General features: G+C 39.3%; 2 protein-coding genes across 6 annotated transcripts in view; one reads left to right on the top strand and one right to left on the bottom strand.

Moving 5' to 3' along the window:
• GNB4 (G protein subunit beta 4) overlaps positions 1 to 7,911 on the bottom strand; it is a 74,480-nt gene extending 66,569 nt beyond the window's left edge. Inside the window, exons 1-2 of one of the 3 annotated variants that reach the window (XM_005506575.4) lie at positions 7,706 to 7,911; positions 5,594 to 5,753 (exon numbers count right to left, since the gene is read on the bottom strand). The gene's annotated coding sequence lies outside the window, so the exon portion shown is untranslated. Of the gene's footprint in view, positions 1 to 5,593; positions 5,754 to 7,700 lie in introns of all 3 variants that reach the window. The other 2 variants (XM_065072945.1, XM_065072947.1) reach the window with 2 other exon arrangements.
• Positions 7,912 to 7,923: 12 nt separating this feature from the next.
• Positions 7,924 to 18,091, top strand: ACTL6A (actin like 6A). Of its 3 annotated transcripts, none has more exons than XM_065072941.1 (14): positions 7,924 to 8,073; positions 8,956 to 9,032; positions 9,225 to 9,399; positions 9,772 to 9,872; positions 11,223 to 11,320; positions 11,983 to 12,077; positions 12,305 to 12,411; positions 12,497 to 12,586; positions 12,769 to 12,830; positions 13,148 to 13,262; positions 13,591 to 13,671; positions 14,926 to 15,021; positions 16,115 to 16,201; positions 16,806 to 18,091. In XM_065072941.1, the coding sequence occupies exons 1-14, from the start codon at positions 8,049 to 8,051 to the stop codon at positions 16,884 to 16,886; spliced, it is 1,290 nt and encodes a 429-aa protein (XP_064929013.1). In that variant the 5' UTR covers positions 7,924 to 8,048; the 3' UTR covers positions 16,887 to 18,091. The 3 variants fall into 3 exon arrangements, with proteins under 3 accessions (XP_064929013.1, XP_021148753.1, XP_064929014.1); XM_021293078.2 differs by lacking the exon at positions 7,924 to 8,073 and adding an exon at positions 8,192 to 8,463; XM_065072942.1 differs by lacking the exon at positions 7,924 to 8,073 and adding an exon at positions 8,192 to 8,504.
• The last annotated feature ends 786 nt before the right edge of the window (positions 18,092 to 18,877 follow it).

The following is an 18,877-nucleotide window of genomic DNA, read 5'->3' as shown; positions in this document are numbered from 1 at the left end:
TTGGAGTAAAGTTTAGCACTCATTGAAATTGAGATGCATTCAAATGTGGGTGTCCTTGAAGAAGACAGGCAGGCTTTAGAGTTTTTAGCTGTTTTTTAGCTGGAGAAGATTATCTCAGGTTTTAGCAGGCTCAATGCACTATAAGCCAGAGAGCTACAAAAAAATAAAAAAAAATCTAAAAAAAAAAAAAAAAAAATCTATCAGAACATATTATTATTTCTATAAAGGCCCTTACACTGTCACGTCATGTGTACATGAGAAAGAGGTGAATGATGATTTTTTTTAACACTGTTAAGTAAGAACATTTTTATTCTTCTCGAGGACAGATGCGTGCCTTGTCAGACGATTCCAAACCCATTATTAGTGTCCTTGTGCTTCACCATTAGTAACGTTTGCAGCTAGACTAGCTGATGTCAAGGATGTCTGTGTTGAAAGATAACATTCCTTAGTAGCAGAATCTATAAGGCTTTCAGCATGCTCTGGCCTTCCCGTGATTTGGCTTTACCTGAGAATATTATTACAGCAAAATTCAGTGAGATAAACTACAGAATAGAAAGTACTAACATTCAGAAAACGCGAACATCTGAACACACTGCTGTCACTATCCTTTAGTACTCAATTTTAATTAAATTCACAGACACTTTAATGCTTTTTAACACAGATGCATCAAAATCAGCAATTCATTAGCTTCGCTCTTTTTTCCAGTTCCAGGATTTGTCATCTAACACCTTTGCAACTCAGACCAGTCTCTCCTGACCCACAAACTATGTGCCAAAATACTCCAATACATGACCAGCACTTCAGCTGGGGGGGCGTGGGCAGGAAAATCAGAGTAGTTCTGACAAGAGAGGACAGTGGCAAGTCCTACCATTCCAACACAAGACAGGGCAAGGTCACACAGGCCACTAATGATGGTGACACCTGCAATCTCTGCTGCATTTCTTTCAGAGCTGGTAGTTCAGATAAACCAAAAGCTACCAAGCCAACCAAACCACACCTCTGGTACATGCTGCAGCTTCAGGATCCGTACAGCACTGGAACTTCTAGTAAGCAACATGGATCTTAAGCGCCTAGGAGGGGCTATCGCTGTGCTAGCACCTGAGAGTATGAAAGCGTTGGTATACACTTAGAGAAACTGTGTTTACAGCTTCATTTAGGGTAGATCTAAACAAGCCATTGAAAATAAGCAGCTGCTGAGCAGTATAGCTTAAAAGGCCTGGTTTTATCCAGTGGTGTTTCATACTCCAGTTCTTCTGTGTATCTGAAAAAGCAAAAGTTTCTGATCCAGCCTCTTACTAGGATAAAGATATTCATACAGTCTGTGCTCTAGATGGATTATCCGTTGCCAACTAATATAATACAGCTTATACTGCAACCTTATCATCTGTGGAAGCAACCAAAAAGATAGCATAAGCACAGTTTTCTAAAAGCACTAGTTTAAAAATACTTAGGACTTGCCCCCATTAGTCCTCCCCTACCACAAGCATCCCGCAGTGCTAGACAGTTTTCTCTCCCTATTTTACTTGATTGTTTGAAGAAAAAAAGTGTCATGATTTATAATAAAACTTTTGACCTAAAAGCCTTCTGTAGTTAAAAGTTTCAATAAATTAATAAATAGAAAATACCAAGACTGTCACAGAGTGGTGCTCTTATATACTGTTTATTTCCTGTGAGAAATAATATCCCTGACTACCCTCCTAGCCAGCATGCCCTATGCCATAGCTAATTTGCATAGAAAGGAGTAAATAATGAAGACTACCCACACATGTAAGCTGACATATCAGGACTCAAGGAAACCTCCATCATCTGCAGGTCTTGTCAAGTTCTGCACTGTACCACATCTTTTCCTGACAAGACTTGGAAACACCAATTCCTCCAAATTTCACTTGCAAGGAAGATGTCTTGGGCCTGATACATCTCTTGGCTACAACTCTGTTACACTCAAATAAAAGACACTACGCCAGTGTAAAAGCAGCAAGAGAAAAAAAATCAGACTCCAATATAACCACATAAGTGGAAGAAAAAGGGATTATAAATTTGCATGCGATATAAAACCCAGAATTTTTATAATAGTTATTAAAAATGCCATGAACTTATCTGTTGCAGCAATTCCAATGATAATCAAATAATGCAAAGATCTTATCTACCACCTCAATGACTTTTTAAAATGGCGCATATTAATACAGATATGTGGTGATACTGCAATTTAGCAGTCAATACTTTTGAATGGTAGTAGCACGACTGCCCTAAAATACAGATTTTCTGTGAACAAATACTCAGATAAAGCCCTGCAATCCTAAGCTTGCCTGTATAAATCAGTGTCTCCTGAATAAAAGCACACCCTTTTCTGCATGAGACGTCTTGCTGCAGTTCAATTGCATAGCTCTACATATTCATTTTGGATTTTAACATACATACTTGTCATTTTAATGACCTGGATGAATTCAGGAAAAAAAAAGTGACAATCTCTTTGCAAACATGCCCATCCAGCAAATGCGCTATTATTTTTCCTCGCTGTTATAACCTTAATCATTAAACAGCACTATCTCTTTTTTGTGATACAATAATACATAAACCAAGAAAATCAAGCCAACACCTTGGGTTTTGAAACCCAGTGAAAATAATGCTACTCTAGTTTGTATTCCAAAACCCAAATACGCATTGTGCATGATGTTGTTGCTAGTGTCTCTGCCCCCAGCTTTGACCAAGGCCCTCTCCTCCTGGTAGAGCAAATGTTGCACAGAATAGACACGGTTACACCAAAACCTCCCCTTCACAACAAACATTCCGAAAAGTCAAGTGAAAATAGCTTTCTACAGTAACACAAGTCAAGATTCCAAGCCTAAAGGGGTTCCAAAAAACATAAAAAGTGTCACGACTCCTATAGGATCATTGCTTAGCACACCCTTACAGCTCTACTCCCAAGACTACCTTATTTCACCCAATAAAGAATGCATATGCAGAAACGGGGACTCAAGGCTCCTCTCTCTCAGAGGAGCAGGTTAAATCAGCAAGCTCTTCCTTTGATTCCTTACCTCTGGCTACACAGTGCCATGATTATCAGCTGCACAGCATCACAGATTCAAACTGCTACTGATCCAACACAGCACCCTCCTGGAAAGCTGAGAATAGGAATTCAAACCTTGCAAGGATGAAGACAGAGCAGCTGACCAAGAAATGGGAGATCTGTATTCCATGCTACCTGCTCAGCTGTCATAGCTAAATTTCCATTCTAGCTGTGGGAAGTACAGGGGATCAAAATGCCTGATGTAATGGTAAGGCACAGCTGACACAAAGATCTTCTGTTTATCAGCTTAAGCTGGCTTCCCAACTGTAAGTAGCTTTGTTTCTACAGATGAGTGGTACTGAGCCAGGTCAAGTTTGGCCCAGCTTCCAAGCTAATAAGCTCTGCAAGAATCCAAAGTGACTACAGACCAAGCACTAAGCTTGAAACAGTAAGTGCTGCCAGATCTGAGCAAAATGAGACATATGTACACAAGAGACTCATTTGAGAAAGGCAATACAGACACAATAAAGTTCTGGCTAGGACTGGCTTAGCCCAGCAGACCTATTACCTCAGAACCAGTTCCAGGCAGATGTTGCTGTACCACTTTCACACCTAATCTGGCTCTGTGAATTCATATTATGCCCGAGCTAAATAAGTGAAGTGGTCCAGAATCCTCCAATTTGGTTTCACATGAACCACTTACGGTTCAGAACAATTAAGCAGGAATAATATTATGTGTTTTTTCCCCATTCTCCAGTGTATCCCGGCTGCTATTATTCCAGCCAGAGTCAGCTGAAATATCAGCATGCATACTCTTTTTTCCCACCTCTCCGAAAACTAGTCAGGCCATCTATAGGTGATGGGAAGTTGACTGTATACTAACAGCAAACACCATCACCTCTTCCTTCAATCATTTTCTAAAATAACAGTGTATCATGGATCTTCTACAAAATGACAAGTTAAACACACCAGCTCCCAAAGAAGATTTGGAGAGTATATCCCCCATGACTTCCCTGCTGGAGTCACAGATTTCAGACATATCTCCTTTCCTCAGCATTTTCAATCACTAAGCCCAAACATGCTGTACAGTGTTACACTATTGCAAATCTAGTTTTAAGTTGTCCATCTTTAGTAAATTTTATATGAAACAAAACTCAGTGCTTGGAATCCATTCTGAGGTAAGAGCCTATAGGTCACATGTGGCAACACTGAGGCCCCTTAGTGAGGTTTAGCATTTAGTTTCTGTTGTAGCTCTTTCCCTGCAGAGGTAGGACAAGAGCTTATTTATACTCACAGCATCCCTGTAAGGAAGTACTAAAACTGACAAAGTACCCAAATACTTGAGCAAAGAAGTGGAAAGTTGAGAGGTCATTCAAAGCTCTTGAGTGAATGAGTATTAATGATGATTTTGCATTTTCACCTACAGACACTTTTTTAGTTCACGTAAACATTTAAGACCTCTTCTGAAAAGAAGAAAAATAAAATCTTTAACATGCATTTTGCAATCAAAAAACAAGGAGGAACACAGACATTACGAATAATCCATATCTAAAAGCTGGCATTGCAATCTGGGAGATTGACTGGCAGTTGAACAGCACTGTTCAAAAGCAATGGGCCACCAGCAATCCAATGAGGAACTGCAGCTTGTTGAGAAACAAAATCATTCTGTTCAGTTTTGGCTTGACATCATTTTCTACATTGCTTTATATTACCAGAAAGGTGAATGCACTTGCTTGAAATAATTACATTTCAATGAAGATTTTAAAACCTCAAAGCAATAATCAGGAAGCTTCAGATGCTCCAGACTATCACTGATGAAACTGAGTTTTATTTACTAGTAAGCGTCATTATTTGGTGTCTTGATTCATGCCTCACTTTTAAAATTATTCTTCTGTTTATTCCTGTGTACAATTTATGTTAGTGCCTGACTCTACGGTTATTACATACAATAAATCAGTATGTGATATTCCGATGAAAAGCACATAGCTTACATTATACCAACACCTGCAACCCCTGCTGAGATACTGTGGCCATTTGTGCCAATATGGGAACCTAGATAAAACACATTCATTCTTCATATCTACTTTGATTTTAAAACCCTTGCTTCTGAGGAACTATGCAAACTAAGCAAAAATACTTTAAAAAAAAATTTGGGTTCATTATAGACAGTGGTGGCAAAAGCCTAGATTTTACCTGCTCTTATGCAAACATAGGATAACATGCGAAAATTCACTGAAATAATCCTAAATTTACATTTTTTTAAGCAAAGCTGGACTCTGAAAAAAGATGTCTGGAGTTTATTTCTATTGTGCATTTCACTTTGTAGGGTTATCCACACTGCTGTGAAGCAAAGTCACTGTAAAATGTTACCAAACAACAGTGATGATATTGTATACACTTTCAACTCATGTAAATGCCTATAAAAGCAAAAGGCAGGGAAAAGTAAGATCCAGGCAGTTGTCAGTTTGAAATTCCTTCACCATTCCCTCCAGACTTCTTGAGCACTACACAGATTTGGCTATATTTCCTTATGCTTGTCAAATCCTGAGGCTTCTAGATATCAGTGTATTTTGCAGTGCACCTTACCTTGCAGTTCCTGCTGTGGGTCTGATCAGCCACTGGAGCAGTAGGGGCGAGTCAAGCACAGGCACGCCCTCTCTCCATGTCTCACACAGCCACAAGCCTCTTGACCCAGACACACATCTTCTGATGGCATCACCGGAAATTCTTCTGTGTAGAAGAAACACTGGAAAAAAATTAAGCAGCAGAATGCCGTGTTTGTTTCTGGCTTGCAGATCAATCATAAGCAGCTCTTGTGCAACAAGCGTGATCTGGCTCAAAGTGTCAATTGAATACAATGAACAATTACTACAAAATTAAGTACAAGAAGGAGCTAAATAAAGATCCTCCGGTGTTGTAATTCCAAATTTTCCAGACTGGTTTTCCCATCTGCAATTAATTCCTCCTCTTCAAACAACTCTACCTTAGGCATTAGTGCCACATACTGGAAATCATGGTAACACATTAACTTTAAAAATTTCATAATACAAAATCGAGGTGCACTGACTTTACGAAGTGTCATTAGTGAAACAGCAGTGTTTATCGTCCTAATACTACTATCCATATTTTGTAGTTGTATTGTATTATAACTTATGTAAAAACTTCAGATTTCTTAATTTCATTATAAAATTAGGACATTTGCTCATTAGAGAATCAAACTGTGTGTCAAGTTCCTTACCCTTGAGAGTTAACAAGTGAAATCATCTCCTAACATTATCCTAATTGTACTTAAAAACCTCACCCAACTGGTTGTCCCTTACTGTCCAATTTTACAAGTTTTCCCATGTTTTGATTCAGGATGAGACTTAAAAGGGGTCTGCTAGTCACCAGCCTAACATTAACTGCAGCATCTTGGGAGCTGTAGTCTAAACAAACATATCCAGCCTGCTTTTGTCCTTCACTAGCATAAAGTTTGCTGAAATTTGTAATAATCTCTTCTATCCACAACAGCTTTACAAACTACCTGAATAAAACTACTGGGTACACCAAATATAAATGCTACATCTCTTCTTACCTCATTGATTAAATTCAGTGCAAATAAGGAAATAGAATTGAAACTTAAGTCACAACTTAGGAAACAAACAAACAAACAAACAAACACAAAACAAAACAAACAAACAAAAAACCCAAGTTTTGTGGGAAGTTCTGAACTCCCTATCAAAATAGAACAAAGCAAGATTCATAGAACTAATTTTTATCTTACAGTGAAAATATAAGAAACTTTTTTTCACTATTTACAATCCAATAATTAATTGCTATTAAGGTCAATCATTATGCTATGTAACACTTTATAGGTAAATGTAAAGACAATAAAGAAGATTACATTCTATTACACTAACTAAATTTAATGACTTCAAGATCCTTGCTATAATATTACAGAAATAAGCTACACATTACATGAACTTGAAAAGACCACTCATGATTATACGAGGCCACACACACACCCCCCTCAAACCAGCCCTGATCCCTTCAAAACAAACCAAAACAAACAAAAAAAAAACCAAACCAAACCAAAACAACAAACCAAAACACTCATATAAGAATTCAAAAAGGTGCATACCAGGAATGCTTACATTTTAAGCCAATTCCCCTATTCTCCAGATTGAATTTTAGTCTCTTGTATTGCCAACCTCTGGTTATACCTGAGGTTTCTTTCTTTAGTTTCCTTTAATTCCTACAACTTTATATAGTTTCCCCTCTCTGGTTGTGCTGAACACCAAGTTTGGCTGAGAACTCTGACGCCAAACCATGGTTATCCACATTGAAACCCCAATTACAAGTTCAGCCGTTCAACAGCTGGCAACTCAGAACTGCCCACCCACCCAGACCAGCCAGGCTCTGGTAGCACGGGCTGAGGTGCTCCAAGCGAGAAGGGAACAACGCAAAGCTAGGATATAAAAAATAACTTAAAAGCGCTTTATTCTCAGGGGAAGAGCCCAAAGGAGCAGTGACTATAGCAGGGGAAGGACCCAGGGAAGGCCAAACCTCAGCCAGCCCTTCTCCCTAGAGCTCTCCATTAACCCCGCTCCTCAGTGTCCCCTCATGCGGCAGCAAGGCCACCCCACAAGCCCTCAGAACCCCCAAGGTACCTCTCCCCACTCCACCGAACCCAGAGACCGTTCCCTCAGCCCACCTCACCTGACCTCCCCGGCCCGCTCCTCACACCTCCCGCCTCACCACAGCTCCCGTGCGCTGCACCTACACTTGAGTACTTGCTTGCGTTCTTGCCCGCCCGTCCTCCGCTTCCTGCCTTAGGATTGGCTGTCCGCGGCATAGCCCCACCTTCCGCCGGTCGCGATTGGCCCTTGTGCCCGAGCGGCGGTTCGACGGAGCGCTGCTATTGGCGGGAAGGCGGCGGCCTGCAGTTAGGCTGAGCGGCCGGCGGAGAGGGGAGCGAAGGCGCTATTGTTGCCGGATCGCCGAGAAGAGCAGCCGGCGGACACCTGGGCCGGGCAGCGCTTTTGCGGGCTCAGCGGCAGCCATGAGCGGCGGCGTGTACGGCGGAGGTGAGTCCGGTGCCGCCTGGCTTGCCCGTCCTCCCTTCCCCCGCCCCGCGACCGTTGAGCTCGGCGCCGTCCCGTGAGGCGGCGCGTGCGAGCCTCCCCCGGGCGCTTCCCGCCTCCGCGCCGCTCCCTCAGGCCCCGCGCGGGGCCGCGGCCCGGCTCCTTCACAGCCCCGCCGCGGGGCCCGGCCCTCCTGCGCCCGCCGCTTCTTAGGCGCGGAGCGGCAGCGTGCGTGAGGAAGAGGAGGCGGTTGCAGGCCTTGTTTCTGCTCTCCGGGCGCCCTTGCGCTGGGATGTTTCCCCCGGAGACCGGCCAAGCCGTGGCCTTGGGCTGAATTAGCGCAGCTTGGGATGCCGGGTGGGCCGAGAAGGACCCCGCGCTTTGGGAGCTGAGGTGTCGTTTCCTCCCGGAGCGCTTCTTCTGCGCACCCTTCCGTGAGGACGGGAGTCCTGGTGTTGTGTTTCAAACTTTGGTTCTCCTGAGGGAGGGCAGAGCCCCTCGGCGGGGGTCGGGCCCTGCGGGGTGGGGGCGCTCCCCCGTGTGTCAGCCTGCACTGCCAGAGCCGCCGCTTTCACTCCCGGATTTCTAATCCCGATCACCCGGGGAGCGCTGGGTTTACCTGGGTTTGCGCGACTGTTAGTTAGCACTCTTTGGAAGCTTTGTCTTGTCATATGTTTCGATGCAGCTGTGTTGTCCCGCTTCTCTTAGAATTCCGCTTTTGCTTATGCTAAAGCAAAAGTATTGCACATCCCGTTTAATGCCCATCTACAGTCTTGTAGCTCTGGTACTGGTAACTGGAGTTCTGAATAGAGAAGTTTCTTCTTGTCTCGGATTATAGTAGAGTGTAATAATCATTCACTATCTCTTTCTTAACAATCTTTTCAGATGAAGTTGGGGCTCTTGTTTTTGACATTGGCTCGTATACAGTGAGAGCAGGCTATGCAGGCGAGGACTGTCCAAAGGTGAGAATCTGTGTGACTCAATGGAAACACAACATGAATTTATGTCTTAGATCTTGTTTGTTAGTTCCAGGTTTTCAGAATATGCTGAGTTTTGTTCTGACTCTATTGTGTAAGGAAAGCTCTGAATTTGTGAGCAAAAAACCACCCAAAACATTAATAATTCTCATATACTGTTCACCTTTTGCCTTACAGGTTGATTTTCCAACAGCCATTGGTGTGGTGCTAGAACGGGACAATGGCAGCACTCTGATGGAGATAGATGGTGACAAAGGCAAACAAGGGGGCCCAACTTACTATATAGACACCAATGCCCTGAGAGTTCCAAGGGAAAATATGGAGGCCATTTCACCTTTAAAAAATGGAATGAGTATGGTGCTCTGTCTTTTTCTACCTGTTTTTAAAATTGTATTGCTAGGCTACAGAAAGTCATGGCTTTCATGTAAACACATGCTATGTATGGCAACAGAAGCCGTAAATAGGGATGCTTGATTTATATATTGTATAAAGTATAGCTGGTTTACAGCATTGGTGGACTTTCAGCGTAATTCTTGAAATGTTATGGTCACAATGCTTATAGAGAAGAGAATTGTGCAAAGCTATTAAAGGAGTTGTGTGTCTGCTGAGGATAGCTTTTGGCTAAAGAGCTCTACACAAAAAAAGTGTTGGAAAACCTGTATGTATTTATGGAATGGAAAAAAAACTTGAAGTAACTAATCAGCTCACTTCAATGTTGTTACAGTTGAAGACTGGGATAGTTTCCAGGCAATTTTGGATCATACTTACAAGATGCATATTAAATCTGAAGCAAGTTTGCATCCTGTCCTTATGTCCGAAGCACCAGTGAGTAAAAGCAGTTTTGTATTTTGAAAAGTCTTAGCTGTATCTTCTTACTGACTCTCCACACATTAGTCTTGAACAAGTCTGAGATTGGCTGGTATGTTATGAGTGTTAAAACTTAGCTACAAAAATAATAACTTTAAAATACTTTGCCAGGTTTTAGAAAGTAATCTGTTTAAGAAAAATGTCTAAAAAAGAAAACAATTTTAAATAGTGTACGTGAGTTTTATTAGAAACTGTGCTATTGTTTTTCACTTATTGAAAATAAGTCAAATTTTTTTAAAAAAATATCACTGCCTGGAATAAAAGTGAAAAGATGTTTGGATGTCTTATGTATTAAGTTACAGTTAACAAAATGCCATTGAAAATCTGTTACTTCATTCAGCCTTACAACTAATATTACATGACAGAGAATGATATTTATAATGGAGAAGTTTTAGTTTTTCTGTCTTGATTTGTGCAAATGGCCTGCAAGGTAAGTGAAGTGGATGAATGCAGATTTCTGGAAAAATACATGGACAATGTTTCTGTCATTTACTAACACTCAGCATTTTAAGAGCAAATCTTAAAATCAGAATACAAAAGGTAGACATGCCATACAAAAGTTATGCCTTTCTTTAATAAAATCTTATGGAAAAGATTTTTTCATTATTCCCTTGTGTTGAGTTTTAGCTTGCAGAGTATGGATGAATTTGCAATGGTTATTTCATGTTTGATGGCTCAGTGGGTGTCTGAATAGAGGTTCCCATTAACATTCTCCTTACAGAACTAATCTTACTTTAATGTATTGACTTGGAAAAAACATCATGTTTTCAGTAATGTGTAGAATATTTTATATATATCCTGGCTTAATCGCAAGTACAGTAGAACTGTAGGAAGATACCTTGGAAACAGGAAAATCTGGGTCTGTTTTTCTTTCAACTGGGCAAGTTATTTCATGTATCTTTCCCCTTGAAAGATGGGCATGTTGCTTGTTTTAGACAATTCTTTGAGAGACAGATACTGGAAGAGCTGTAGAAGTGTCAAGAAATCTGTTGTAACAGTACAAGTTTATGTCACTTTTGCCCTTGAGTTTCAGAAGGCTTTCTGTACTTTTAAGTTGATACTTCTTTAATTCTGTATGATAGATAAGCATTATTGTAGAAGAATTTTAATTTAAAAATGTTCTAAAGAAGTAAATTACTAGAAATCTCTGTCTGTAGAATTTTGGTATAATTTGAAACCGCGGCTGTAATAAATGTAATTAGTTCTTCATTATGTTAGCATTCTTTTAGTGTGCTCTAATGATCCTCAAGATAAACACATCTTCCTTTTGGTCACTTGTTTGTGGTTTGATTTCTTTTTTTCTTCTAGTGGAATACTAGAGCAAAGCGTGAAAAACTGACCGAATTGATGTTTGAACACTACAACATCCCTGCTTTTTTCTTGTGTAAAACTGCTGTTTTAACAGCGTATCCTTTGGAATGGTTCACCACTTTTGTTGTTGTTTTCTCCTCCAGCAAATAACAGTAAACTTGTTCTATGCAATTCCTAGTATAACAGCATGTCTAACTGTTCTTTGTTCAAATTAGTTTTTCCATAAACATCTAAGGAGGAAGTAAACAAATTCTGTTTCTGAACTTTAAAGCTTTAGAGCTCAATTGTGAAGTTCTCCCAATCTGTCTGTTTTCCTTGGAGGCAATGTCTGACTTTTTCTTTCCCCCGCATTGTCTAATTGTCTACCATGGGGAAGAAGAATATTACAGACCTGAAATGGTGTTGTCCAGACTACTAAATACAGTAATTGGAGTTTTAAGTTCCTATAGCCTTAAGATGAATATTTGTAATTATTTTAAACTAATAACATGTTTTCAGCTTCAGAGTCAAAATTAACTGGATGTATGTAGAGTATTGACTTGATGTCTCACCTTTGTACATCGAAAGCTCAAGTTAGTTCACAGATAGAAGTTAAATGCTATTTTTTTTCTATGAGGTTGTGCACTTCACAGGAAGAAGATATGCTCTGGAAAAGGAATAACACATCGAGGTCCTCATTCCTAGTTATGCTCTAGGTATATGGCAACATTTTTTCTAAAGTGAAAATTACAATATTTTCCGTAATAATTTTGGCAAGTTTTGCTAATGGGAGATCTACAGGCCTCATTTTGGATAGTGGAGCAACACACACCACTGCTATTCCAGTGCATGATGGATATGTACTTCAGCAAGGTAAAAATCTCTATGGTTAACAGCATTGTAGTATCAAGGTTGAGTTAGCTTGCTTTCTGCTTCTACAGTTTTGTTATTAAATCTGTGTGTCCCCATAAATATGGAGGGGGAAAAAAAGAAAAACTTAATGATGTTCACTGATACAGTTTGTTGGGAGTGAGTGTGATTTCAGTGCTTTCCAGGTTGGTGGGGTTTTTTTGTTTATTGGTTCTCTTTTTGTCTTCTAGGTATTGTAAAGTCACCACTTGCAGGAGACTTTATTACTATGCAATGCCGGGAATTGTTTCAGGAAATGAACATAGAGATAATTCCTCCATATATGATTGCTTCAAAGGTGGGGAAGTAACTTTATTTAGTAAGTGTTTTCTTTGGGAGACGCTTAAATGGCTAACTGATGATCATTTCTTCTGCATTCTCAGGAGGCAGTTCGTGAGGGCTCGCCAGCAAATTGGAAGAGAAAAGAGAAGTTACCCCAGGTCACTAGGTCTTGGCACAACTACATGTGTAATGTAAGTAAGTCATCTCACACTCTCACACTCCCCATGTGTCCCATAAAAAAGTTTTATGTGCAAGTATGTCAGGTTTTCCTCTTAAAGAACTAGAAAATCTTCAAAAAGTCAGTATCCATTCTATAAATTCTGTTACATTGAAGACTGAAATTCTTATAACTGTATTGTTCTTAACTCCATAGTGTGTCATCCAGGACTTCCAAGCTTCTGTCCTTCAAGTATCAGATTCAACCTATGATGAACAGTATGTCACTGTTTTCCTTCTTGTAAAATTAATTATCATTTGTGCATGGGGTGCTTAGCCTGTTCCTTGCTGTTGGCTGGTTTTATTACAGAAGAATTTTTTAGATTAAAAAAAGTTTATTTCTGAAAGTAGAAACAGAGCATGTATCCAGGTGATAATTTTTTATTTAATATTCCAAGATGCATGAGACCATAATAAGTGTAAGTCATATCAATCACAATATTCTTGTTGAAACCTTGGTATATAATGCTACTCAGATACTTTACCATCCTGTTTACATTGCACTTTACCATGTCACTTTCTGACTGATGCTTCAGGGTAGCAGCGCAGATGCCAACAGTTCATTACGAGTTCCCCAATGGCTATAACTGTGACTTCGGTGCTGAGCGTCTAAAAATTCCTGAGGGATTGTTTGACCCTTCAAATGTAAAGGTAAAGCAACTGCGATACATAGTAATTGGAATGCTTTAAATTACTAGATTATCGCAACTTCCTATGGCATGATGTTTTTAATTTCATTATTTGTATGTGTGTATTTACACTGTGTGGTTCTCTTTGCGGTACAATATGCCTGTGTGTATTAAGGTTGGACAAGCAAAGGATGAAATGTAGTTCAGAATGGGTGATGATAAGCTGAATGGGAAAACGGGATTTTTTTAGCTTCCTCTCTAGTAATATTTGTAAATTCAGCTCATTCAGGGCTTCTGTACGCCATGCTCTTTTGAAGTGATGATCTGTAGATTACTAATTTTAATTCTAGGGTTTATCTGGTAACACGATGTTGGGTGTGAGCCATGTTGTCACAACAAGCGTTGGAATGTGTGATATAGACATCAGGCCGGTAAGTATTAGTCAGACATGTATTATTTTAAGGCACAGATATTTTTGTGCTGATACAATGTTTTAGAACTGCAACACTTGATGAAGAAATGTGGATTTCCTATGATAATGATAAACTCATTTGTACAATTCTCTACGTATTACATATTTGTATGTGGAAATATGTACAATTACTGTTTAGTTACACAAAATGCTAAATCAGGGTTTTTAACTTCTACTTAGTGTTTGTACCTATAGCTAATGTCCAGATTTTGTGGCTGGCACTGCATAACGTTCATTGAATTGGATTCAGATAAGGATGGAGCCAGGCTCTTCTCAGTGACAACCAATGATAAGACAAGGGGCAATGGGTATAAACTGGAACACAGGAGGTTCCATTTAAATTTGAGAAGAAACTTCTTCATGGTGAGCGTGACGGAGCACTGGAACAGGCTGCCCAGGGAGGTTGTGGAGTCTCCTTCTCTGGAGATGTTCAAGACCCACCTGGACACCTTCCTGTGTAACCTGATCTAGGTGTTCCTGCTCTGGACTAGATGATCTTTCAAGGTTCCTTCCAATCCCTGACATTCTGTGATTCTGTGATTTTATGTTCATAATTTTGAGTCTTATTTTCAGATTTTTGGGCATGGCAGATACACTTTCTAGATAACCAATCATATGGAACTTTTGTAGAGAGTAGAAGGAAGAAATAATGTTTTAAAGGAAAACTGTCTTTTTAAAGCTATGTTCTGACTTTCTCAGGTGCCACTTAAAAAAAATATAGAAGTCTGATATAGATTGCATGGGGATTGTTGCAAAAAGTTTTCCTCTTAACTGGCGTGTCAGGCTGGCTGAGTAGGCCAGGCCATGATTTGTGTTCACCAGCTGCAGCATTACTGAAATAGAAAACTGCTGTAGTGCTGTGGGGTTTTTTGTTTGTGGCTGGGACATCCAGCTGTAAGGAAACCAACAGTCTGGATACAGGAGATATCTGTAGGTGTAGGGTTCTCCATAGTAGAAAATATTTTGTGAAATCATTTAGAATAATTTATCACATAGCTTCTGCCTTTCTTGTTTAACATTCAGCTGTCTTGAAATATTTTTCAAGTGATTAAAAAATTAATTGGGTTGTGAGTAATAATACATCATTTGATGCCAACAGTATTATTACTGTTGATTGTATGTGCTTGTGTGCCTTTCCTCTCTATTCTGTGAAACAGTCGTTTTCAGAACGATTTCAGATTTAATATTGTAGGTTGCTTTTTCTTTTTTTTAGGGCCTCTATGGCAGTGTGATCGTAGCAGGAGGAAACACTCTAATACAGAGTTTCACAGACAGATTGAATAGGGAGCTGTCTCAGAAAACTCCACCGGTAAAACAACTCTTTAAATTACTTCATTGAGTTACTTCTTATTTTGCATTTGTGCCAGATAAATACACAAGTGTGTATCATAACTTTGACTTTGTTACAAACCCAGCAGCTGAAGAGATTTCTGTGGGGTAAAAAAATCTTCTTCTCTAAAGAAAGAAGTCTTGGAAAGTTCTTATATGAAATGAATTCCAGCAGATATTATAAGAGCTTTCTGAATATTTTGCTTTTCCATTCCTGCTTTCAGATTGTGATTCTAAGTTCTGTAATTGTCCATAAGTAACAGTTGCTATTTCCCTTGATGGCCTCTCTTCTGAAGTGTTGCTGACTAACCTGAGGCATATTCAGTCATTCTGGCTGAGGTCTTGTCACTTTGTCATGGGAATTGTTCTTCCTGGATTCTACAGACAACTCAACCTACTCATAAATAAAACGTGGTGGTTTAACGTATTTATGTATTTTTTAAAACACCTGATGTCAAAGAAAGTATTATTACCTTACACCTGTGTTCTTGCGAGTGCATATAGCTTATGATATTTCTTGAATATTCGTACTCAGGAAAAAAAGTTGTGCTTGTATCAACTCTTAAATAATTGTTAGGAAAAACTGAGAAGGGTAGTTACTTGCTTGAAACAGCTGAGGAGGAACCCAATGAAATTCAAATATTTTATTGCTACAAGACCTTTTGAAAGCAAAAGGAGTGAATGGGTCCAGAAAGGATGAGGTTATTAAAGTTCAGCAACATGAAACATTTTGGTCCCAGTGCACATTTTACATAGCCCACTGTTAAGAGATGACCATATATACTGTGGGTATTAGTGCTCTCTACCTGCCCTATTTCTGGCCTTAAGCATTTGCTGCTGCTCCCTGTTGGGAGATAAGATAAAAGCCACAAATGTTCTGTTCCACTGTGACTGTTCTTGAATTCTAAGTACAGGGCAGATGAGCATCATTGCAAGTTCAATAAAATTGACCTTTTTCACCTGCATGTTGGTATATACACCAGGTTCCTCATGCTGTCCTTCTCTTGTCCCTAAAGGTCACCAGCCTACTATTTGTCTGATTGTTCTTTCATTTTTCCTCCTTTTTTATTCAGAGCATGCGCCTGAAGTTGATAGCAAACAACACAACAGTGGAGCGGAGGTTCAGCTCATGGATTGGTGGTTCCATTTTGGCTTCTTTGGTTAGTAAATCTGTGTTACTATATTGCTATGCTAAGCAGCCCTGTCACCCAAAAATGCAATTCTGCATAAGTGTGCATTGCAGAGTTTGTGCCACTGTAACAATCATGATCTTGTCTATCCTTGGGGTAAGGTGAAGGAAATCTGTTTAAAAAAAACTAGAGAACAAGAGCATTTCCAATCAAAAATTAACTTTCCATATTCTCCCATTTTGAATGGGAAGGTGCAGGCTTGAAATGCAGTGTCTAGAAATGACACGTATATAGTACACCATGAAAGTGGCAAATCTGTTTCTGCGTCGTATTCCTGAGTTTAATTGTACAAGTTACTGAGTACTGAAATGGTTTGTGAGGATTAGTTCAGCAGTAAGGAAAAGGGAGACTGAAGTCAGTTTTCAATACTGCAACTTCTGTTGGAAGTTTAATCACCAGCAATATAAAACTCAAATGAAAAGGCAGATAAGCAGGTCAAGTCCTCTTACCTCATTTAATGTAAAGACTTGCTTGCTTTTCACCCTAAAAATGTTTTTCTTAACCTTCATTTGTTTTCTGATTTGTTTTTTTCTATTGTGTGTTTTGTGTTTTATTATTTTTTGGGTTTTTTTAGGGTACTTTTCAACAGATGTGGATTTCCAAACAAGAATATGAAGAAGGAGGGAAACAGTGTGTAGAAAGAAAATGTCCTTAAGCCTCCTACTGTGAAAACTGCTGCCTGCTCAGTGCTCCTTCTGTTTTATAGCTTTAGCATACTCAGGAATGGGATGGACTCTTTTTTGTAGAAAGTTTATATTGGATTTTTTTGCGTAATTCAAGTTCCATTTTAACAAACCTTAGAAATTTTAAGAGACCTAATTGGTACTATCATAGAAAAAGGATGTTTACATCCCTTGTAAAGCAATAATTCATGTAACAAGCATTTTATAATTTTGTATAAATGTCTATTTTCTCTAGTGTCTTTTCCTGGGAACAGCTTTACAGGTTAGCTAATAGATAGAGGCATAGCCTTGCAAATGCCCATGCAAATTTACTTAAAATCTCTTGTCTACTTTTAAATATTAGTCTTCCTTCCTGGTACTTTGGCCTTAAACTGCTCTTATTTCTTTCTTAAAAAAAATAAATTTGGTCTTTTATATTTGAGCAAATTTGTGAGTACTTGCAGAGAAAGTTACTCTTCCATTTCGAAACTGAATGTTTGTATTTAGTAATCTACTATAGGTGACTCAGTTTACTCTCTCATCAAAGTGTTACATTCCATGTGGTGAATGTTATATTAAGCACTGGTTTGCTAATTTTCTATTATAGAGCAATTTCATTTCAGTAAACAATCAGTGCTTTGCACCTAAGAATGTATATAATGCCTTTGTGATGTAGGTGAGAAGGAAAACTTGTTGGAGCCAGGAAAGTTAAGGCAAAGAATTGTCTCTCCAAGATGAGAATAGTCGTAGAAGACCTCGGGATGTGGCTGGGCCATCTTACAGGGAGCTGTAACGCAAGGAACGGTCACGGCTTGGTTATGGCTGGTTTAGCTCCCTCAGCTGCCTCGGCAAGGTCAGTAAGTGCCTGCATTTTGCACCGCGAGTGCGCACTCAGGATCAGAGGATGTAGGATGATTTATTTTTCAGCAGGAACTGGCTGTCAGGATGCAGCTCTGTGTTGCTGTTAAGCTTACTTTAATTTACAACTGTCTCATGTGCTGTATTGGAACACAATGAAGTTTTGCTTCTTATCTTGAAAGATATGGAAAACCAAATAGCATTTAGCTGATTAAAAAAATAAACAGTACTACTACATTTTTTTGTATCCTAAAAGGATCTTGTGGGTAAATAATGATGAGGCCTCTAGCTGAAAACAGTTTCACATTACCTCCCGACAATAAAGTAATTTATCAAAACAGCCTGCTTTTGTCTGATCGTAATAACCATTAGTTGCTCGAGACAAAATTGCTTGCTCTGCATGTTCAACGCTATTGATGAACCACATTTCTCTCACAAAATGAGGCAAACTTAAGTCAGCTACAGTGTTTCATATGTGTAATCAAAGTTATCTTCTGTTTTATCTTAAAAGAATTATGGTACAGTGGTAATATCTGTGAATGTTTTAGCACCATATGGAGAGCAAAACACTTTCTGGGGTTTCCTCACCACTGTTAAGAGTTTGTTTGAGAAGCGGGTATTTTGTGTGATACAGAGGAGTAAGTGAAGGTCAAGATGATGGAGGTTGGTGTGTTTATCTCCTACAGTTTTGGTTCCTTTGGAGTTTCCCCTGTTTATCACATTACATTGCATAGCGCATTTGCTTCCTAAAAATGTAGTATTTGTGAGTTTATTCTAAATTTCTACACAGTCTCATCAGAAGGTTAAAAGCTTTCATGACGTAGGTGTTTACCATCAACTGAGAGCAGTACCCTTCTATTTCAGTTTCACAGACTACTACCAGTGCATGCTGCAAAACAGCATTGCACAAATGTTTGAATTTGTCATGGATATCTGGAAATCTAGGTATAAAGACTGTATTGGTAAAAGTTCATCTGCTGAGAATTTCATAGTTCTAATAAGCTGAGTTAAAACAGGGAAAAAGTTCCCCACAGCAGATGGAAGAGCCTATTTTCTCATGCTTTTATGTAGAAAGCACACATAATGTGAGTGATGTATCAGTAGTTCACGTGATCAGGGAATAAAG

The sequence above is a fragment of the Columba livia genome, chromosome 9 (assembly GCF_036013475.1).
Source record: "Columba livia isolate bColLiv1 breed racing homer chromosome 9, bColLiv1.pat.W.v2, whole genome shotgun sequence".
Classification (NCBI taxonomy): domain Eukaryota; kingdom Metazoa; phylum Chordata; class Aves; order Columbiformes; family Columbidae; genus Columba; species Columba livia.
Note: the sequence above shows the minus strand (reverse complement) of the source record. Positions and strands in the feature narration are given on the sequence as shown.

Bases quoted from the DNA above. Each gene is read 5' to 3' on its own strand.
- ACTL6A (XM_065072941.1), top strand. From the start codon at position 8,049: ATGAGCGGCGGCGTGTACGGCGGAG. The intron at 9,033-9,224 runs GTGAGAATCTGT...TTTGCCTTACAG, and splicing joins CAGGCGAGGACTGTCCAAAG to GTTGATTTTCCAACAGCCAT. The intron at 12,831-13,147 runs GTATGTCACTGT...CTGATGCTTCAG, and splicing joins GATTCAACCTATGATGAACA to GGTAGCAGCGCAGATGCCAA.